A 24,071-nucleotide genomic window follows, 5' to 3' on the forward strand; every position below is an offset into this window, starting at 1 on the left:
AGGTGCGCACGCAGCGTCTCGTTTTAACTGAATAATGGTCATGTTTACATGGATTTATGAACTGCCCCTAATTACAGCCCCCCTTCCAGAGACACACTGTCAAACACACTCATACCTGCTTGGTATGACATTGAAAAAGTTACATTAAATAATAAACCAAAATAAATTACGATAAAATGACTGTTGTTTAATCTTTACATCTTGTAATCATGTCTATAATTTTGAACACCAAATTATTGAGAAGTATCAATAAGAGTATCGAAAAATACCGGTATCGATAAGTGGTATCGTATCGGTATCGTTAAAATCCTAACGATACCCATCCCTACTCATGACTGTCCAAGACTGTTCACAGTTTATTTTTCATTAAGCCAGCCTTTGGTTAGAGCCCATGCTGTATTCCCTTACTTTTTACTTCCTGTCTGTCTTCTTCTGCTGATTTCTCTGAGTCTTTTGACCTCTTTCCTTCTCTCGCTTGTTCTCTTGTTATTGTTCACTTATTCTTCTCTTCATTTACGTTGGTTTAGCCATCATGAATCCAAAGTTTGGTGTTCTTCACAAATACATAAATGAATATTCAAACATGATTCCACTGTGTCTGATGGAGGACAACTAATGTGTTCTGTCTTTAGCCACAGCTGACCGTAAATACTCCGGACTTCTTCTGCCGATGGATATGACTGTACATAGTCCATTGATCAGAGCCTTAGCAGCGGTCCTTAGCAAACTACGGATTGTCCAAATTGACCAATCAGAATCAAGTGTTCAACCAAACCGTGTAATAACAAATAATTAGCATCGCAGAATAGTTGCCAAGAAACATAAAGTGGCTGTAGAGCTTACACACTATAATAAGAAAAGTAAACATATTTTTGCTCTTGGGGAAGAAATGTTGTGAGAAAAGCACATCTAAAGTACCTTTTTGTAGAGCTCAACTTCCCCCATGGACAAGTTGAAAGCAAGCAAACCATCCATCACTGCCCACACACAGTAAGATAAGTGCCTGATTTAGGCTTGTTTTGTGTGTCTACATTGAGTCAGATTAAACTTGGTGTTTTGCATCTGAATTACCAGAGGACAATGCTACAGAAGATATTCACTAAAAAGCATCTTGTTTCCTCTATGTAAGAATGAAGTCATGGTTACATTGGGATATGGCTCACAGCCGACTCACAGAGGGCATCAGCTGACTGAAAGGACCAATTAAAAAAGGTTGAAAAATGACTGCAGGTGCAGGAAGGGCTCTTGAGAACTCATTTGGCGAGGCCCTGTGCTCTCCAGTGCTCATTTGAAAGCATTCTGCTCAGTCGTGTAGCTTTCGATGTGTACAGTATGAAGGCTTTTATTATAACCAGGGCTCTGAGTGTCACCGTGCCTTCAGCCTGTCTCTGGGCTCTTTGTGATCAGGCCTTTCACCAATCACCAGTCAATGATGATGTCATACTGAATACAGAAAAATATAAGAAGGGCTGGGTCTATGGAGCTAATTTCCTGCCATAACTCCACAAACAAACTAAACAGGTTTTACAAATGCCTCATGATTCACTAACAAACACAATGTGGTTTGCAAATACAAAGTACCATCTACAAACTAATGCATTTAGTTTTGCAAAGAAAAAACGTATCTATCAAACAAACACATAACATTTTTCTAATAAATCATGTTTCAGAGACAACTTCAGCATAGGTTTTACAAGTACACAACTTTTTTTCACAAGTACAACACTTTTTTTTACAACTACAACACTTTTGTTTACAAGTACAACACTTTTTTTTACAAGTACAAAACTATTTTCTTCTCACGGCGGAATATTACTGCCAAAAGTCCCGTGACTCACTCACGTGACTTTTGGCAGTAATATTCCGCCTTGGCTTGCTCATAGGCCCAATCCCAAATCACCCCCCTCGACCCTACCCCTCTGTGACGGAGTGAACTCCGTCTGTAGCCACACTCACAGCTGAATGAAGTTCCCTCCATTAAGGGTTAAGGGTATAAATACAGCGGCAAGCTTTGGGACGGCGTCCCCTCTCTCCGGCAGAAATAGGAAATGCCGTAACTGTATGTAACAACGGTTTCAAATCAGCATCTCTTTGACAAAAATGTAAATTAATAACTCAAATAAAACTCCAAAAATCTTTATTTGTGTTACTTTTTTGTAAAGCTCTTTTAGTTTTAAACCTGATGTTTATAAGCTTCTTAGTTTTTGCAACAATCTGTAAATATACACAACTTTATAATAAAATGCACACATTTACTTTTTTCTAGACTAAACACAGGTATGATCCTAAGTTAAAACATATGAGGTTATCATGAGGTTGTTAACATCGCAGTTTATCAGTGGATGTTTGCTGGAACTACTTGTAAACAGCTTGTTTCCTGACAGACACACACAGCGTGACTCCGGTCAGGTAGAGACCGGTCTCAAGTCAGCACCGCTGCAGACTTGTTGTTTGAGGACTTGATAGCCCACTCCCCCTCCACACCGCTCCACACTCGTTGGTTGGAACAGCACTTAATATGGCGGACCCTCCGCGCGAACGCGCAAACGGAGGGGTAGGGTGTAGGGGTAATAATAATAATAGCTTAGATTTATATAGCGCCTTTCATGGGACCCAAGGTCGCTTTACAAGGAAGAACAGGGCAAAACAAACATAACAAAACAAAAGGCAATCAGACAACCAGTCAGACAGACAAAAACAACAAATAGATTAGGGGCCAAAGGCCTTGGTGAACAGATGGGTCTTGAGGGCCCTTTTGAAGGCGTCAAGCGTGGGGATGTTGCGAATCTCCGCAGGGAGAGCGTTCCAGAGGGTGGGGGCTGCCACGCTGAAGGCTCTGTCCCTGAAGGTTCGCAGTTTGGTGCGGGGGGTGGTAAGCAGGCCAGAGTCTGAAGACCGCAGAATCCGGGGTGGGCCATGTGGGTGAAGGATGTCCGATAGGTACTGGGGGGCATGGGCATGGAGGGACTTGTAGGTAAGGAGGAGGATTTTGAATGATATGCGGGACTTGACCGGCAACCAGTGGAGGTGGATGAGGGTGGGAGTGATGTGCTGCCATGGCTTTGTATTTGTGAGTACCCTAGCAGCACAGTTTTGGACATACTGGAGCCTGTCCAGGGTTTTGTTGGGAACCCCAAACAGGAGACCATTGCAGTAGTCCAAGCGGGAGGTGACAAACGCATGGACTAGGGTTTCGGCAACCGACTTCGAGAGTGACGGTCGGAGTCTTGCAATGTTCCTTAGATGGAAAAAGGCCGATTTGGTCACAGACTTGACGTGGGAGTAGGGTGTAGGGGGCGGTTTGGGATTGGGCCATACACACTCACACATGCTCACTCACACATGCTCCACGGCAGCAGGAGGCGCTACTGAGTCCATTGGGAAGGCCTTGCCAGTCTGATGACAGTGGTGTTTCTAGCGATCCAGCGATCTGGGTCAGTGTTATAGTGATAATATTATAAACAAGGTTAATTTAGCGATCACAACGAAAACAGCCAAGACACATATTGAGCCCAGAAAATGAATGTTATTAGGGCTGTAAATATAACTAGAGAATGCAATTCCTGAAGAAATTGCTAGTGGGAATGCTTTATGCTGAAAAGCTGACGCTAAACTGCTATGCTGAAATGTAATGTGTAAGAAGAAAGTGAAGAATTTAGATTGAAATGATACATGAACACTGGGGGCTTGAATGTGTGATGAGAGAAGAAAAGAAAGTAAAAAGGCTTGGAAAAGCAGCAGAATATTTGAACTGCAAACTGTTGAACTAACTTGATGGTGAATGATCTGTCGCCATGGCAACGGCATTTGATGACACCCCATAATACGCTTAGATGCGTTGATGGCTGCATCGTTACCAAACCTGTGAAGTTTTGGGCCGTTTGGAAAATGTTCACTGAAGTTATGAGAAAACCGTGTTTCATGGCGAGCATTGTGTTGCCATGGCAACGGCATTTGAAGAAATCTCAAAACTGTCCCGAAGATGTCTTCACGGCTGGAGTGTTAGCACACATGTGAAGTTTGAGCACTTCTTGAACATTTTCATACACTGTAAAATATTACCATGATTTCACAATATTTAGAAGTAATATTTTACAATAAATTACTGTTTTACCACTTTACAGTCTTTACCTGTGATGTTCACAATATAATACTGTAATTTTGAATTTCACAGTGAAATCAATGCAGGCATAGTTAATTACTGTGAATGTACAGGATACATGATTACCAGGATTTCACAACATGTTACTGTATTATTTCACAGTACAATACTGTATTCAGACCATCCTCTGTGATAACACAACAAACTAAGTGATTTTCTTGCTTTTATCGCTCTTGCTTGGCTTTAAATACTAATTTATTTCTTTGGTGCAGGTTTTACTTAAATTGAAAGGGGCACCGCTGCATGTGCCTTAAAATAAACTATGCAACATATACATCTATGTAAAATTGAAATTGTTGTCTTGGCTTATTGTTTTCAGGTGCTTCCTGGGCATTAATCCTGAGACGGGCTCGAAAGCCAAAAAGAGGCATGGCAATTTAAACCCCCAAGTCAGCACATTCTTCAGAAAATTGTTGACTTCGAGTGGATGTCTGTGTAGACATGTGTTAAGTACTCCCCTCCTTGTTTTCTGACTCCCTGGCTCCGCCTCTGCCCAGGTGTTCCAAATTCCACTCAGCCGTATTTAGTATTTAAGTATTGAGTCAGCCACCAATTGTGCAAGTTCTCCCACTTAAAAAGATGAGAGGCCTGTAATTTTCATCCTAGGTATACCTCAACAGAATGAGAAAAAAAAATCCAGAAAAAACATTGTCTGATTTTTAAAGAATGTATTTGCAAATTATGGTGGAAAATAAGTATTTGGTCAATAACAAAAGTTAATCTCAATACTTTGTTATATACCCTTTGTTGGCAATGACAGAGGTCAAACGTTTTCTGTAAGTTTTCACAAGGTTTTCACACACTTTTGCTGGTATTTTGGCCCATTCCTCCATGCAGATCTCCTCTAGAGCAGTGATGTTTTGGGGCTATCGCTGGGCAACACGGACTTTCAACTCCCTCCAAAGATTTTCTATGGGGTTGAGATCTGGAGACTGGCTAGGCCACTCCAGGACCTTGAAATGCTTCTTATGCAGCCACTCCTTCGTTGCCCGGGCGGTGTGTTTGGGATCATTGTCATGCTGAAAGACCCAGCCACGTTTCATCTTCAATGCCCTTGCTGATGGAAGGAGGTTGTCACTCAAAATCTCACGATACATGGCCCCATTCATTCTTTCCTTTACACGGATCAGTCGTCCTGGTCCCTTTGCAGAAAAACAGCCCCAAAGCATGATGTTTCCACCCCCATGCTTCACAGTAGGTATGGTGTTCTTTTGATGCAATTCAGCATTCTTTCTCCTCCAAACACGTCTAGTTGAGTTTTTACCAAAAAGTTCTATTTTGGTTTCATCTGACCATATGACATTCTCCCAATCCTCTTCTGGATCATCTACATGCTCTCTAGCAAACTTCAGACGGGCCTGGACATGTACTGGCTTAAGCAGGGGGACACGTCTAGCACTGCAGGATTTGAGTCCCTGGCGGCATAGTGTGTTACTGATGGTAGCCTTTGTTACTTTCGTCCCAGCTCTCTGCAGGTCATTGACTAGGTGAGATCTTGCGTGGAGCCCCAGATCGAGGGAGATTATCAGTGGTCTTGTATGTCTTCCATATTCTAATAATTGCTCCCACAGTTGATTTCTTCCCACCAAGCTGCTTACCTATTGCAGATTCAGTCTTCCCAGCCTGGTGCAGGTCTACCATTTTGTTTCTGGTGTCCTTTGACAGCTCTTTGGTCTTGGCCATAGTGGAGTTTGGAGTGTGACTGTTTGAGGTTGTGGACAGGTGTCTTTTATATTGATAACGAGTTCAAACAGGTGCCATTAATACAGTTAACAAGTGGAGGACAGAGGAGGCTCTTAAAGAAGAAGTTATTTATTTTACCGAGGAATTTACCAATTAATTCATTACAAATCCTACAATGTGATTTCCCCCATTCTGTCTCTCATAGTTAAAGTGTACCTAGGATGAAAATTACAGGCCTCTCTCATCTTTTTAAGTGGGAGAACTTGCACAATTGGTGGCTGACTAAATACTTTTTTGCCCCACTGTATAAAGAGAAGCTGGAAGAGAAGGATGTCTCGTCTATCCTAACGGCGGGAGACACTCTCCTTAGAATACCTCTTTGCCATTTTGAGCTGAAGGCCATATTTTTGCAGATGTGTTAAAGTTTAGCCTGGAGGACCTGGTAGTCCAGTTTTCGCGGCTTTATTTTGTTTCCGATAGGGTTTATAATTGATTTATGGTTGGGGGGGAAGCTCTGGGTCCTACGGCCCGTGGTGTGGCTGGCTCGGGTTCCCTCCTTCTGTTTGTTCCTTTTGGCCAGTCCTCCAGACCTCTTTTTGTTTCCCGCTTCGCTTGTGTGAGCAAACTGCTGATTATCAATAAATGCTCGTTACCAAGTACCGGTTATTGCGTGTATTCTTTCATGTTGTGGGTCTCAGCACGAGCCACTACCGCGGAGTAGATGTTGGGGCCGTAACAACATGTCCAAGACACTGTGAAATGTACTTTGCACTTCAATGGAGTAATACAAAGTTAAAATGGGCATTTTCTTTGTTTTTCTATTATCAATCAATCAATCAATCAATGTTTATTTATATAGCCCAATATCACAAATGTTACATTTGTCTCAGTGGACTTTACAGTTTGTACAAAATATCAGTATGACAATACGACACCCTCTGTCCTTAGACCCTCACATCGTACAAGGAAAAACTTCCAAAGAAAACCCACAGTTTAAAGGGAAAAATGGGAGAAACCTCAGGGAGAGCAACAGAGGAGGGATCCCTCTCCCAGGACGGACAGACGTGCAATAGATGCCGTGAGTAAATTGAAAAGATAATACATTTGCAACATAGGTAGTCCAAATGTTTGGAAATGCATGTGTGTATAATAGGAAGATGAATCCACGAGGATATCCATCCAGGACCTATGATCTAGGACCACAGCCACGACTCAAGATCCAGGGCTCGCGATCCAGGACAGAGGAGCGCAGGATCATCCATGACTCCGGATCCCGGCGTATATAGACACCAAAAAGAAAGACATTTGGGGAAGCTGGGTTAATCGGAACATGAGAGTACACAGGTATAGACAGAGAGAAGGAAGAAGTAAGATGTCCCCCGACAAACTAAGCCTATATCAGCAAAACTAGGGGCTGAATCTAATCAGCCCTAACTATAAGCTTTATCATTATTATTATTATTATTATTATGGTAAAACCCCAGTTAACTAGTCAGATTTACAATATAATATCATATTATATACATTTTTATATTTACAGTTAATTACTGGCTAATATGTTGCATTACTTCTACAGTAAAAGTGTGAAAATACAAGTAATTACTGTAATTTATGTACAGCAAGGTACCATAATACCACAGCTCTGTACTGCTATATCACAGTAATTCCATGGGCATGGAAACTGTAAAGTCACAGTATTTAGTTGTACTTTTATTCTAATTTACTGTAAAATATCTACAGTAAATTACTGTGAAATATTTACAGTCAATTACTGTGAAATATTTACAGTAAATTACTATGAAATCCATGCAACTAGTAGCCAGTAATTTACTGTAATTTTACAGCCAAACATTTTACAGTGTAGGAGTTATAGCAACATCATATTTTATGGCGAGGAAACGGCATATGGTGAGATCTCAGATTTGGCATAGAGCTGTTGAGGCATGGACCGGTGTTAAACAAGTGAAGATTGGGGGACGATTGGACCGTGTCAATTGGATTTACAGCGACATCCTGTTTCATGGCGAGTTGTCTGTCGCCATGGCAACGGCATTTGATGACACCCCATAATACGCTTCGATGCGTTGATGGCTGCATCGTTACCAAACCTGTGAAGTTTTGGGCTCTTTGGAGTATTTTCACTGAAGTTATGAGAAAGCCGTGTTTCATGGCGAGCATTGTGTTGCCATGGCAACGACATTTGAAGAACTCTCAAAACTGTCCCGTAGATGTCTTCACGGCTGGACTGTTAGCACACTGCTATCTGAAGTCTGCTGCTCTGAGCATGTCAGTTGGAGCGATGACATCATCGTGTTCCATGACACAGGTGTTTATATTTGAGCTAACGAGGTGTGCAGAGATCAAAGGTTTCCATTGTTCTGAATGAGAGATAAACCTCTTACATATGAACGTTTTGTGGAAGAACCGTAACAGATATCTGTGAAATTTCAAAACGTGAAGCATGTCAAGGAAGTTGAGTATCTGAAGTGTAATTTTTGTGTACTTTCGGGTTAATAATGTGGCCTTTTTGGCAGATTAACTAAAGGTGTGCGTCTGCTACCGTGAGGAAATATCAGCCTGAAATTACAATGGGCTTTAATGGAGGCATGTTGAAAGTTTTTGTCACTTCATGCCCTCAAGAGGCATTTTGTTGAATTATTTGTAATTTTTCAAGCTACGAGATGTTTTCCTACGTTTGTCATGACAAATTATGTCACAGGAATGTAGGATTTGGGAATTATGGCAGTTTAAAAAATATATATGAAGGCACATTTCAAGATGTTCTCCCCTCTAGCTGTGACATCACACACTCTAGTTAATGTTACAATCTGAAGAAAACCTCTTTAACAAGGTCTGAACAATGTTTAATATCTCTAAAAGTAAGAATCAGATTTAAAAGTTGTTTTACACGAATAATGTCAGAAAGATGTGTAACATTTTAAAGTTGGAATGAGGTTTCTGAGTGAAAGTATGAATGAACAGTTAGCAGTTGAAGTCGCATGACAATTTGTTGAAGTTGAAGAATTTCTCCATTGACTTCAATGGTTAAAAATGTGATGTATTATGGGATGTATCTCTGGAAATATGAAAGTTATGAATGAGAAAAGTAATAGCCATTGATTCCCGACCGAGCTGAACGTTTTGTTGTTTGAACGGAGTTTCTGCAATGTTCAATGCGGGAGAAGAAGCGCGGCAAAATAAGTCGGCGGAATAATAATAAACTTTTCGTCCGTAGAATAACAGTTAGTGGGAATGCTGTATCAGCATTCCCACTAAATAAGCCTTTGTCTAAAATGGACAACATTGTAACTAAGGAGATTTAAACTACACAGCGATTCTGCACTCGGTCAATCAGCTGCTCTTCATTTTCTTTCCTGCTATATTCAATGAGTGATACAAATATTTTTTACCACAAGTTCTTAGTAAAACTGACACTGTTGGACTCGGTACTAGTTGACTGCTACCAGAAATAAAATGAAGTACTTTACTGTGTACGTTGTGAGTAATCCTCTGTCAGAGTCCCCATAGTACATAATGCATGTTTTCTGCTATCTTTGATGAGTGATACAAATAAAATGTTACCATTAGTTCTTAATGAAATTGATACTGTTTGACTTAGTTAGCCTACTACTAACAATACATTGAAGTACTTTTACTGTGTATTTTTTTAGAAATACTCTGTCAATGTCCCCTCCTGAGTAGGCTACAAGAATGCATGTTTTTCTTTTAATAAGCGTTAAAAAACATTTCTTCATGAGACTGATATTGTTGGAGAGAGTATTTTAAGAGGATGGTAGACATGATATCAGCACTACTCAGTCAGTACTCCGGCAGCAGCATTTTACCCCTTGGAAAGTCTTTAGAGTCTGGCCTGAATAGCTGGTCACAAATATCCTTCAGCAAAGTAACACACTCTGTCACATGGTTGCCCTCTTATGATGCTGCTGTCTTTTAATATATAATTATTCCTCTGACGCTAGTTCGTTCCTCACAGATTATTCAGTCTCATCAGCCTCATCCTTCCATCAGTCCCAGTCAACGCCTCCAGCACACTTCCAGTGTCTGACTCCATATGATATTGTCCTGATGCTGTAAGGGCGATGCCCCATGATCACAAAATGACCCCTCTAGAGTCTGAGTGCCAAGGACCTCATATTATGTCATTAATGTTACATCACCCATTATAACAATTTTACTGTATGTGTTTGGAGAAATAACACAATCAATGGCCCAGAATTGTACTTTATAAATTATGAATCTTGTGGTGCTTGAAAAAATACACACTGGCTAAGCCGGCCAGGTTATATATATGCCTTTTTTGGAGCCCTTTTTTGCAATATTTATTAAAATGTCACTAGTTATTTAAACAAACCACTATGTGAGGATAAGAAGCCACCATAAAACGCCCTTTATCTAGAGAGCCATTGAAGCCCATGAAGAATTTATCCTTCCACAAATCTTTTCAACTGCTGTATTAATAAAGTTGCCACGTGTTTTCAAATTCAAGTTAAGGCACTATCTGTGCAGAACATTACAAATATTCTTCATTTGCAGTATTTTAAAAGTGTTCAGAAAGACTGCATCAATTATATGCTATTTATATATCTATATATATAGATATATAATATCAATATTGTTATTAACTTCAACCAAAGTCAATTTAAATAGCAGGCAAAAATGGGTTAATTGCCATGGATGTGGTGTTTGATATAGTTTACGTTCAATTTTAACTATTTTAGGCAGAAAAACGTATATTGACGAAACCTTTTTTAATAATTTACTATAATTTAGAAAGGTTTTTGTGAGAAATCATTTCAAAAGTAAACTTCTTTTTCATTTTATATTTAAATTTGAAATGTTTGCACACAACATTATTAATGTATACATTTGTATAGAATTTTTAAAATTATGAATCCATTTATTTTATTGTATTTCCTTGAGGCTGGGGAAGATATCCAGCATGTGGTTCAACATGTAATACAAATAAGTATATGTACAACATGGAAAAGTAAATAAAATAAGTTTAATACTGTAGGAGGATGTGGATTTATTTTCTCTCACCTTGTAATTACACAATCAAACAATCTATCATTTAGCTCTGACCTTCACAAAAACATTTAGTTGAATTGGACACATTTTTCGAAGCTCTATTGACTGACATGCGATGACTGGGACTGATGGAAGAATCTGAGAGGAATGAACTAGGAGCAGAGAAATAATCATATTTAAAAGACAGCAGCCACATAAGAGGCCAACAAGAGTCACAAGGGTGTGTCACTCACTTTGCTGAATTAGCTCCATAATATGGAGCTAATTTCCGGCCATAACTCCACAAACGCCTCATGATTCACTAACAAACACAATGTGGTTTGCAAATACAAAACACCATCTATAAACTAATGCATTTAGTTTTGCAAAGAAAAAACGTATCTATCAAACAAACACATACCATTTTTCTAATAAATCATGTTTCAGAGATAAATTCAGCATAGGTTGACCTTTTCAATCAAAACCTTAGCTTACACAAACATTTCAAATCAATCCTCCTCAAGCACATTTTAAAGATCAGACAATTATTTTCTCCTAATAGTGTGGAAACTGTCAACCACGCCTTCATCATCAGTCGATTAGACTGCTGTTAATCATTGCTCTCTGGCAACATTAAGAAATCCCTCTCCTGTCTGTAGCCCATCGAAACTCTGCTGCAAGGGTCTTATCTCAAGCTCGGAAATACTGTATGACCACAGCACACCCATCCTGCCTCCCTTTCACTGGCTACCTATTGCTTTACCCAATTTGTTTGTCCAAGTTTTTTTCAAGGTTATTGGTTCATTTATATTCGTTTAACAAATACATTTAATTATATGCAGCAATGGACTACCGCCCTGTACCCACAAGGGCTTTGTTAAGCATTTCTTGGTTTGTAAGGGATTTTTTTCTTACTGAAGCGGATTATATCACAGAATGCAAGTCCTTAGAAATATATTAACAGTCCTGAAATATTTCAATCAACCCCTTCTCAAGCACCCTGCTGCCCCAGTCTCCATCAGTTGATTACGGGCCTGGCTGTCTGTGTGTCCCGTGTGGGTCTCTATGCTGGAGCAATTACATCCAGCAACCCCCCTCTCCCTTCTCTTGCTGCACAGTGAAGTATTAACTAAGGAATATTTCACCCAGGCCTGTGAGGCGTCCCACTCATCTTATTACACACTCTCAAATCAGCCCTGTGTTATCACCTGGCACTGCCTGCTATTACAAAGCACACTAATTATTAGTCCCAATCAGCCGGCACAGGAGAGAGCTCTCCACAGACTCCTGAAGCTTTGCTATGAGCAGGTACACAATATTCTTCCTTGTAGAGAAGGCGTGGTCTGTGATTCTTGGTACTATGTCATTAAGATGTCCATTTATGTAGTCTAACTGGCTGTGACATTCTGATTCAATTCATATCATTGATTGTATATTTCAAAAGAAGAAGAATAGGGGGTATCAGCGCCCTGGAGTGGTTTTGCTACTATCCAACTATGTAGAGAGTAAGAGAACTGAGAAGCATCTTTTGGCTTTTGCTTTTTGCTTTCTTCATCATACTCCTTGTTTTGGAACAACCACTCGATCGGCAAAAATAATGATGTCATGTAGTCTGTTTATAAAAACAGTCTACCAACAAAACAGTCTACCAACACGGCTAACCGCTGTTGCTTAACAGATGTTAGACCACACAACCCTCTGCTCACCAGCCTTGTCTTTCAAATGAATTAACTGAAAATAATTCTACATCAAGAAGAAGAAGAAGACATACTTTATTAATCCCTCACAGGGAAATGTATTTCTCAACTCTGTTGTGTTTACACACATTACACACACAGGAAGAATATACATGCACAAACGCAACCACATGCGGATAGGAGAGGTGGCAGAGTAGAGAGGCTGCCAGTTATCCGGCACAGAGGGAGCAGTTTCAGGGTTAGGTGCCGGGCACAAGGGCACCTCGGCAGTGGCCCAGGAGGTGAACTGCACCTCTCCAGCTAACAGCTCTCAAACCGTTTTTTTGGGATCGGGACGCGAACCGGTGTCCCTTCGGTTGCAAGACCGAGTCCCTACAGACTGAGCCACTGCCAGTGGGCTTTCTTAACAACTCATCAGCTGTACTCCCCTAAAAACAGGAACAAAAACATATATCACAGATATTGTGTGTATTGCTGCAATCAAAAGCTTAATAGAATCAGAGTTTCAGTGACGAAGTCCATCCACTCAGGTTGCTTACGTTGACAAGGGTACAGCAATGTTGAATGTGGGATCAAATCCTTGCCAGATCAAGACTAATGAACCTCTTCTTTGTTTGGTTATAATGTCAAATTGACTCTGTACTTGTAACTCCCAAATAACTTCCCTTTAATACCTCTTCTTCTCAAGGAAATGGTCATGTTGAAATCTGATCTTGGTAAAAGCCTACATTAAATATTGATGATGATGAGAGGACATCTGGCTTCAATACAGCAGTAGGTCTGAGATTTCTCATCTGCCACATCATTATATATGCAGAGGTGTATGACAAGCAGGGGCTCGATGGGACTTGACACCAAAGACAATTTGGTGGACTTGTTTTGCACATCTGCATGAGTGTTCTGGGAAACCAGCACAGAATGTTGCAACAGCGTAGCGGCAGTGCAGCTTCCATACAAACCACTACAAATAAGGTTTTCTAATCAAAAAATTGTCTAAAATAATGTTTTATTTTCTAATCAAACAATCATGAGCATTGAAAAATACTTATAATGTAATCAGAAATCCTAGACAGAGGCGGTCCACAGTAAGTGCACAGAGGATACACTAACAGAAGACCGTCCATCATCTGTCAGGCACATCAACATTTATCTGTCCCCCCGTGACTCCCTGTCACACAAGGCAACTTCCATTGATCATTGTCATGGCAACGGCCTTTGGAACGAGACAGCCCAGCGGCCGTCAGACCTTCCACTGTGTCCTGGCTTCTTTTGTTCCTCTCCTCAACCATGCGATAAGATTATCGCTGACAACCTCAGGTCAGCCGCCAACCACAGACCAAAGCCACACGTAGATGGTGGCAAAAGGAAAAGAGATGTGACAAAACTCTCTGAGGATCTGGATTTTGAATCCGAGTGGGTGATGGCCATTTTTCCCCAAAGAATCTAAAAGGGTTAAAAAGCCTTTGGAAAAAGCCCCGATCCCGAAGTCTGCAATTCTATGGAGACAACTAAAGAAAGATAGAACACAATAATGCCAAAAATCATTAATGATCTACAAAACCAATCTTGCCTGTATCATCACAGATTCTGAAACTCTTGAACAATTAATGATATGTCTAAAAGTGGATGGCAGAGGAAATGAAAAAAAGGACAGCAAGATTGAAGACTGATAGATCCAGATGAGGTAACATTATTTATTTAAAGATATAATTATTAATGGCTCCTTTATCATCGTCTCCTTCCTGTGATGGCATCAATATTTAATGTTTCTCATTGGAATAAATTGGAAAATATAATGTATTTCAAATCCAGTGACACAAATTCTAAAAATTGAACATTGAAAAGGTTACAATGGTAATCCAGGAGGTTTTAGGAATACCTGAAATAGCTGTGTGTCAGTCGTTCTAGTTTAGTGACGATTACGTTCCAGGTTTGTCCCCCTTTCTTTTATTTTTGTTTGGCGTGTGTGTTGGAATCTACCCTTTGTCATACAGGTCAGAATCATTATTAGTTCTTACGCTGGATGTGCTGCCTAAAAGGACCTGACGAAGTAAAGCATTCCCTTTCATAGCAGCGACAATAAAGCAACATCTGTTCATCCGTACCTAGCCTCAAGCAGCAACAAACTCCCAATGCTTCCAGCCTCCTCTCCAGAACCAACCGCTGCCAGAGTCCTGACCGGTAACTCAAGGGGTCCACCAAATGCTAATCAAGACAGCTCCTTCACTTCCTTCCAGAATGATTCTCAAGATAGACGAAGGACATCCAACCAGCCAGAAGTGTTGCTTTAAAGTGAATTTGAAAGAGGGTCAATGCTTTGCCAAGGTACCAAATTGAAATGATGATCGCTATGGGTCAAAGCATGATGATGTTTAGAAGTCTCATTTAGCTTTTTTGTTAGAAACTACTGTTTTATGACACATAGAAGCTTGTGTTAACCACAGACCTTATTTCATACATCTAACCAAAATCACTTGGGCTTCAAGATGAGTGGTAAAATGCTGACTCATTTCCAGGTTTTAGGACTAACTTCTCCTTCACTTTATACTCTCTAGCAACCGTTTTATGTTGTGTACTTTTAAATGTTCTGTTGCAATAGCCATACGTGGTCTACTGTCTCATTTCAAGTCAGAAACACCTGTACAAGAGAAGAATAAAAAACAAGTGAAAACTGCTTTGACAATCATCAATTCTACTGTATCTAAAAAATGGCAGATTTTTCAAATGTTAAAAAATAAGTCTGAATATGAGATCAAATGACTTGTAAAGATGGATTGGAAATCACACTTGGATGAGCAGAACATCTGTCAGGACATATCACTGAGGATCCTGAGACCTCTGCCTGTGTCCTCCCTCTCTGTGGACTGCTGTGACTGGAGCATCTGCATAATGCATCCTGTGCTATTTGCCATGACTGGCTGTGGTTGTCGGGTGATGGGACGGATGCCTGCCAGTCATCCAGGGCGCAGCGTGACATTTGTTCCTCTCCAGTTGTCATGGGGACTCACCAATGTATTCAGTCTGCTGTTATCCAGGGCCTGTTTGGGGGGGGCGTGACACTGCAAATCCTACCCTTGAAACCTCTCTCCATGAGTGACCGTTCCACTCCTGTGAATTTACCACTTTCACGCCTCTTATTGTTTCATTTCTCCTGCACCTGGGCCACTGCGAGGACAGGGCTGCTGGAAGGAACGCCAGGAGACGACACCTATCATCTAGTAACAGTATAGCACATCACACACACACACACACACACACACACACACACACACACACACACACACACACACACACACACACACACACACACACCACACACACACGCACACACACACGCACACACACACACACACGCACGCACGCACTCACGCACGCACGCACGCACTCACACACACACACACACACACACACACACACACACACACACACACACCACACACACACACACACAACTCACACACACACAGCGGTTGAATGTAAATGTTATCAAGTACAACTTTATGCTACTTCAGATGTTGTGGAGTAAAATTACAATATTGCCTTCAAATATGAAGTGTAGTAGAAGTATATAGTAGAATCAGAGGAAAATACTCAGGTAGGTACCTCAATAAGTACAATACAATAAAAGTATTGTACAGTACAATAACAAATTGTACAATACAAAATGCAGTACATTTACTCCATTAGACTCCATTGCTTTTCAGAATGAAACTTACATCAGAAGATATAGAGTAGAAACTTTGTACTGCACCTTTTAATCTATTATTATGTGAATTTGTACGATGATGGGTTGATAGCCGAATCACAGGCTCAGGTGTTTAGAGCGTCTTGCTAATAAGCCACGGTCCGAGTACCTTATTTGCTTTACATTTCCCAGCTGTTTGACAAATAAACAATTCTGATTTCTGATTCTGAGTGTGTGTCTGCTTCCCCCTAATGGACTGATCATGGACATTTTCTCTGTAGTGCCTTTTCAGCCTGCAGCTTTCTCAGCCAAATCGAAATCTCATCATTTGTAGTTTACAGGAATATTTAGGGCCTAAAGACAGCATGAGCCACAACATGTACTGTTTACATTTCAATGTCTCTAAGTGTGCATTGGTCTTTAACGCAACTGACTGTGATAAGCTGCACTAAACTTGGTTGACTGAATGCATCATGGCTTACAAACCGTGTATGGTATGCATTTATATAGTGCTTTGCAACCCCTCAAAGCACTTAACAACACAAGTAAGCATTCATGCATTCATACAGTCAGGGGCTGCCATACAAGGTGCCACATGCTCAAGGAGAATATCATCCACACACATTTACAAACACATTGCCATCGGCATGTTGTATGCACTATGCATGGGCTGGGAACCTAAAAATGACATTCCGATTGGAGAACAACCATCTTTCTCCTGAAAGACCACAGTTGCCCAAAGTCACTTTCTGAATATCTCCTCCAGACCAACCATATATACAAGCAGGTACAGGAATCATGACGCTGACAAGGGAACGCAGCCCAAACTGGCAAACAAGTCCAAAGTGAGGCAGGATGTCAGGCAGGTGCAGGTTCCAGGAAACAGGACTGCAAGATAACAGAAAGGCTAGAAAGAAGGGACGTGTTGCACATGTTGCACAAGGCAACACTAACTATCGAGAAAAGCTATGTAAAAGCTGCTGAGATGGCTGATGAATGAAGTGAGAAATCACTTAACTATTTTATGACTTTTTCACATTTTTCAATGTGGTACTATTACTTTAGTCATTACTTTTTATCTTTTTTTTTTGACATACTCTACAGTGAGATTTTTCATACTTGACTAACTACTAGATAGATAGAATGTTTTATATTTTGACACACTATAGTATGATTTTTAGACTTTAGTATGTTGTGTTTTGGAATATAGTATGACTTTTTTTATGTTTTTTGACAAACTCCACGATGACTTTTTTTAACTGACAAAACTCTGCCTTTTTTATATTTCTGGATCTAAAAAGTGAATGTTTAAGATGAGGGGAAGAGCCGTTTGGCATTGGCAGAGGAGATTTGTCACATTTCACATATCATGGGCACAATCCACATACTCATCCCACAAATGCTTGTTCCTCACAAATGTGGCTCCATTTGAAAGGTAAGAAAACAGGCTTTCCAACGCTATAAGATGTTTTGCCAAAAAGCATTGTTACAACAAAGAAATAATCTACCAAACATTTTTACTTTTTGTGTTAAGTTTTATATATACACTGCTCTTCCCAAAAAAAAGTCACTACCTGGATGTAACTAAGCCAACCTGTAAGAGCCTTCCATTGGATAATTACTGCAGTGGTTCATGTTTCAGCTGGCAACAAGTTATTTAACTCTAGCTGATACGTTGTTTAGCTTCTCATTTCTTTAACAACCATGTCAGAACAGAAGACATATCCTGTGGTCGTGCGAAGGATGTTAATCAGTTTCAGAAGGGTCAAATAAGGGGGTCCCTTATCTAAAAAGTTAGTTCCAGAGGTAAGGGGGAGGGGACCCTTATCACACTACATAAAGGCCTGTGGAAAATAAAGACACGTGATATTTTACTGCCTGCCCTCCACATAATGTTACAGCTGTCTTTTAAAGTGAGCGGCATGCCGTGCCTTATCCGAAAAGGCAAAACAATGATTGCGCTTTGAGGCACTGTCTACTCTACATGATGATGAGATACCGCTGTGGCAGAGGACAAAGACACATAACAAGTCTCTAGACTATTGAAACATAACTATTGTTATCTAGATTCGTACATTTGAATATACTGTGAAAAAGCAAGCAATTTCATCTGCTCATGTTTTTATTTAAAGAAAATAAGTTCTGTCTGTCTAAACATGTTAAAGATAAAAGAAAATCTGTGCAAATGAATGCTATATTTTATACACCTCAAATGACTGTCTTCCTCTCGTCAGTCTTTGTGCCTCACAGACATTTGCAATATCTAGCATTTTTTCAAAAAGGATTTTAGAAGTGGTATTTAAAAAGTGTGGACAAAGATTACAAAGACTAAACATGATCAACCAGGTGTAACTGTGTTATGACTGATACAAGGGGAGAAATAATAACGAGTGAAAAGTGTTGCTTCCTCAGATCCTAGATTGAGACTGTATTAGATCACATAACAACACTGTGACTTGTTTTAAAAATACAATAATAATATAGGCTAACATAATAATTCTTAGCATTTTAAACTTTTGACCTACATCAGCCACATTTACTTGATGTATAATGTAGCTTATGATCTTTACATATATTAAAAACATTAAATCCATGCATCTTTTAATCTTTCAAAGCTGAAGGAAGTGAAAGAGCGACTCCAACATGTTAACCAAGTAACTTTAATTGTATCTTTCATTTCCAGTTACATGATTAAACATAAATATATAAACAAACATAACGGCAATGTACAGTCAAGATTTAAAGACCCGTTGATCTTAAAATAAGGAGCCCCAGCTGGTGGCGCAGTGCCCTGTGGAGAGCGACTTCTTAGTTCAGGAAACATGAAGCTGACACCCACAGCCGCTCTACGGCCGTTTCCACAGATGAACATCCCTTTCAGAGGGGCAGCAGAACCAGAGCTACAGCTTCTCAGAGTCAAACATCATTTCTGCTGAGGTCTATTTTTGTGTGTGTGTGTGTGTGTGTGTGGCGTCTGTTGTCTCCTCGCTGCCAGCACCGACCACCTGCTGCTCCGCTGACACGTCTGTTAGCCTGGACTCCCTGGACTCTGCTGACGCCTGCAGGACAAAGAGAGAACTGTAAGCATGTGCTCATCTGGCGCTGCATTAATGCAAATGAAGTATTAGGTACCCATCCTCGTATTAGGATGAGCTATTCTCCACAGCACCTCAGCATGGCACAGTGTAACATTCTGATTGGATAATTGTTTGAACAATAACATTTAACCATAACATTCTTTATCAACTCCAGTATCAGACAAGATGTCTACTGTCCTTCCAATGGTTCAAAGGCTTTATTCTCTTCCCTTGAAGGACGAGGTTAGAATTAATTACGTTTAGGAGGCTGCAGGGTGGGGGGGGGGGACCCTTATCATACTATTACTACATACTCACAAACGCAGGGCCAAAATTAGCTTTCGTCAAGTGTGAAAACACAATTAGTTAGTATTTCAACTTTAAGCAAGGACTCTTACAGGGGGAGCTCCTCTCCTTTTCAGCGTGATGCCCTCTGCGAGCAATGCCTTCCCGGTCTCCTCAAACAGAGCGGCCTCACTCAGCTCATCGCGGCTCTTCAGCTCCATGTACTTGTCTACGAACCTGCGTGAGAGAAATACAAACACTTCATAACACAGGCATGGAAACAATATGGTTATTGTGTAGCAAGCAATCTTTTTTATGTTACTCATTCATTTTTTCCACCTTACACTTAATAATTAATCAAATTACTAGATTCTGGCATTACATAAAAACATAAACAACCAGAGGATTTCGATCACACTTAACATTTGAAACCCCTTATCCTGCCACAGGATAATTGCGGTATTAAGGAGGAGCAAAAACCTACCTCTGACACGTAGAAACAAAGTCTGGCTTGTGAAGCAAATAGGATCGATAACCCGTCCCATATTGCTCAAAGAACTTCCTGAAAGACAAAAACACACAAAAGCATTAATGCTGACATAAAAGCAGGTATGACCTTAAGCGACCTTTATTCATTAAGTAAATGTGTTTTTTTAATATCAGTGAGTCTCTGATAAAAAGACAACACTGATTGACGTTTTCTTTTCCCAACATTAACAAAAACAGCATGTCGGTGTTATGGAAGCATCGTGGCTTTTGTCTCTACTGAGAGGACGTGACTTACGCTCTGATTTCATCCTCTCTGTACAGGATCTCCGGCACTGGGTCCTGCTTCTTGGTGGTTCTGGTGTGTGGCTTCACGTAGAGGGGCTCCTTCTTGGGTGGAAACGCATCGTATACATCAAACCAGATGGGTTTCTGTGACGGCTTTATGACCCCTGAGCGCATCAGATCTCGAACCCTGAGTGAAATTAGAGTTGGAGAGTTCATTATAAATGTGTACAAATTCTGATACTATATATAGTTATATACTTTGCATCTCCTACTCTCAGCAGACAGCGCTGATAAAGCACTTTATTGGCTATTTAGTCTTTTTTCTAGCATCGTCACTCATCAGGGAAACTAAGGACCATTATCAGGTTTTTTTAATAGGCATAATACAAATGAAATGAGGAGATGCTAATACAATTTGACTTATTTTACGTTAGATAAATGAATGCATGAAACTTCTGGAAATGATACATCTTCATTGGTAATATTACTTTTTCATATCACATAAACAGCACATATACTGCAGCACTTAACGGCAATGAATGAACCCTTCAATAACTGTAATATAGTGACATAAAATGAATAAGAAAGAAAAGTGCTGATTCAGTTCTTGTATAGTGACCATTGTACTTTGATATTGCTGTGATTTTTGTATTATTAAAATCTAAATTCTAAGTAAGTTACATTTCTATCTTTCATATTGCTGAGCAGTATCAAGAAGAAACCTTTTCTTTAAAAATAAAGCACGTTTCTGACCACTTTTATACCATGTTTTTAAACACAAACAGGACTGCCGCCTTGGTCGCATGGATATGACGTCATCACCCTGTATCCTTAAACTCGTGTGACCTGTCATGTTCTTGAACATTTGTATTGTTTTATAATTGTCCCTTTTGGCCTTGTTTCGTACATATTTATTCACATAGGTGAGCACCGTTAATGCCCGGATGTAACTCCTGCTGAATAAAGCTGACCCCGCTGCTGAAGGACAGCAGACTTTATTACACTGACTGCAAAAAGCCTGGATGTTATCAAAGAAACAGCGTGTATAAGCAATAACCAACACCCAAAGTACATCTGTGTTAAGTAAAACAACAACATTGCTCTTGATTATATGGCTTTTTATAGGTCAAGGATATGGCTAATAGTGTTAGCTGCCTAGCTTCCACACGCTTATAACACAAGGATCTCTTACCGGGAGTAAACGGTTCCAAACTTCTCCAGTCTGCTGCCAGCCATTTGTGTTTGTTTACCGACAGCTGCACAACTGTAACAAAAGTGTATTCTGTCAACATACACAAACAGACCTCCGGTGGGATCTTTTTTTACTTTTTAATGTGTGTTCTTCTTCGTCCCTTTCCTACTTCTTCTATGGGTTTATAGGTAGATCAGAAACCAACGTTTAAAGTGCATACCGCCACCTGCTGTATCGGAATGTTTAGTACCATGGTGCTATATGAATGACTATTTATAAAACAAAACAAACAAACAAACATGAAGAGAGAGAAAAATATAAGTATGGCTGTAGCTTAGAGTTCGATCTTGAGCCAATGTAATTTCGGCTGGGCCTGTTCAAATGTTTCTCGTTAACAAAAATAAAATAAAAATAAATGCCAACTAATATTTCCTATACAGTAAAGACACTTTTTCTAAACCCTTCTCTCTTAAACATGTTCATGTATAAGAAGCTTAAATATTATTTAAAAGATTAAGCACGCTGCATGTTCGCAATGAGTGACATTAAATGTGATAGCCTACTCAGCATGTTATTTTGTTTTGGTTCACAATACATTGATACATTTAGAAACAAAGAGCATACGGCAGAATATGGAATAATGAGCGAGCCCCTGATGTGTGTCTGTGTGGTTAGACTGCAGCCTGATGTGTGTCTGTGTGGTTAGACTGCAGCCTGATGTGTGTCTGTGTGGTTAGACTGCAGCCTGCTGTGTGTCTGTGTGGTTAGACTGCAGCCTGATGTGTGTCTGTGTGGTTAGACTGCAGCCTGCTGTGTGTCTGTGTGGTTAGACTGCAGCCTGATGTGAGTCTGTGTGGTTAGACTGCAGCCTGATGTGTGTCTGTGTGGTTAGACTGCAGCCTGATGTGAGTCTGTGTGGTTAGACTGCAGCCTGATGTGTGTCTGTGTGGTTAGACTGCAGCCTGATGTGTGTCTGTGTGGTTAGACTGCAGCCTGATGTGTGTCTGTGTGGTTAGACTGCAGCCTGATGTGAGTCTGTGTGGTTAGACTGCAGCCTGATGTGTGTCTGTGTGGTTAGACTGCAGCCTGATGTGTGTCTGTGTGGTTAGACTGCAGCCTGATGTGGGTCTGTGTGGTTAGACTGCAGCCTGATGTGAGTCTGTGTGGTTAGACTGCAGCCTGATGTGTGTCTGTGTGGTTAGACTGCAGCCTGCTGTGTGTCTGTGTGGTTAGACTGCAGCCTGATGTGAGTCTGTGTGGTTAGACTGCAGCCTGATGTGAGTCTGTGTGGTTAGACTGCAGCCTGAGGTGAGTCTGTGTGGTTAGACTGCAGCCTGATGTGAGTCTGTGTGGTTAGACTGCAGCCTGAGGTGAGTCTGTGTGGTTAGACTGCAGCCTGATGTGAGTCTGTGTGGTTAGACTGCAGCCTGATGTGTGTCTGTGTGGTTAGACTGCAGCCTGATGTGAGTCTGTGTGGTTAGACTGCAGCCTGCTGTGTGTCTGTGTGGTTAGACTGCAGCCTGATGTGTGTCTGTGTGGTTAGACTGCAGCCTGATGTGTGTCTGTGTGGTTAGACTGCAGCCTGATGTGAGTCTGTGTGGTTAGACTGCAGCCTGATGTGTGTCTGTGTGGTTAGACTGCAGCCTGATGTGTGTCTGTGTGGTTAGACTGCAGCCTGATGTGAGTCTGTGTGGTTAGACTGCAGCCTGATGTGTGTCTGTGTGGTTAGACTGCAGCCTGATGTGTGTCTGTGTGGTTAGACTGCAGCCTGATGTGTGTCTGTGTGGTTAGACTGCAGCCTGATGTGAGTCTGTGTGGTTAGACTGCAGCCTGATGTGAGTCTGTGTGGTTAGACTGCAGCCTGATGTGTGTCTGTGTGGTTAGACTGCAGCCTGATGTGTGTCTGTGTGGTTAGACTGCAGCCTGATGTGAGTCTGTGTGGTTAGACTGCAGCCTGATGTGAGTCTGTGTGGTTAGACTGCAGCCTGATGTGTGTCTGTGTGGTTAGACTGCAGCCTGATGTGAGTCTGTGTGGTTAGACTGCAGCCTGATGTGAGTCTGTGTGGTTAGACTGCAGCCTGATGTGAGTCTGTGTGGTTAGACTGCAGCCTGATGTGTGTCTGTGTGGTTAGACTGCAGCCTGCTGTGTGTCTGTGTGGTTAGACTGCAGCCTGATGTGTGTCTGTGTGGTTAGACTGCAGCCTGATGTGAGTCTGTGTGGTTAGACTGCAGCCTGATGTGTGTCTGTGTGGTTAGACTGCAGCCTGATGTGAGTCTGTGTGGTTAGACTGCAGCCTGATGTGTGTCTGTGTGGTTAGACTGCAGCCTGATGTGAGTCTGTGTGGTTAGACTGCAGCCTGATGTGAGTCTGTGTGGTTAGACTGCAGCCTGATGTGTGTCTGTGTGGTTAGACTGCAGCCTGATGTGAGTCTGTGTGGTTAGACTGCAGCCTGATGTGTGTCTGTGTGGTTAGACTGCAGCCTGATGT

The 24,071-nt window shown here is 41.0% G+C and overlaps 1 protein-coding gene across 1 annotated transcript; it reads right to left on the reverse strand.

Moving 5' to 3' along the window:
- Positions 1-18,896: 18,896 nt before the first annotated feature.
- Positions 18,897-21,773, reverse strand: mrps23 (mitochondrial ribosomal protein S23). Its single transcript, XM_034206378.1, has 5 exons — positions 21,584-21,773; positions 20,402-20,578; positions 20,102-20,179; positions 19,731-19,854; positions 18,897-19,314 (listed from the first exon to the last, which is right to left on the reverse strand). The coding sequence occupies exons 1-5, from the start codon at positions 21,625-21,627 to the stop codon at positions 19,195-19,197; spliced, it is 543 nt and encodes a 180-aa protein (XP_034062269.1). The 5' UTR covers positions 21,628-21,773; the 3' UTR covers positions 18,897-19,194.
- Positions 21,774-24,071: the final 2,298 nt, after the last annotated feature.

This window comes from Gymnodraco acuticeps, unplaced genomic scaffold (genome assembly GCF_902827175.1).
Source record: "Gymnodraco acuticeps unplaced genomic scaffold, fGymAcu1.1, whole genome shotgun sequence".
In the NCBI taxonomy this organism is placed as follows: Eukaryota; Metazoa; Chordata; class Actinopteri; order Perciformes; family Bathydraconidae; genus Gymnodraco; species Gymnodraco acuticeps.

Bases quoted from the DNA above. Each gene is read 5' to 3' on its own strand.
- mrps23 (XM_034206378.1), bottom strand. From the start codon at position 21,627: ATGGCTGGCAGCAGACTGGAGAAGTTTGGAACCGTTTACTCCCG. The intron at 20,579-21,583 runs GTAAGAGATCCT...AATTTCACTCAG, and splicing joins TTTGGAACCGTTTACTCCCG to GGTTCGAGATCTGATGCGCT. The intron at 20,180-20,401 runs GTAAGTCACGTC...TTTGTCTTTCAG, and splicing joins AGAGAGGATGAAATCAGAGC to GAAGTTCTTTGAGCAATATG.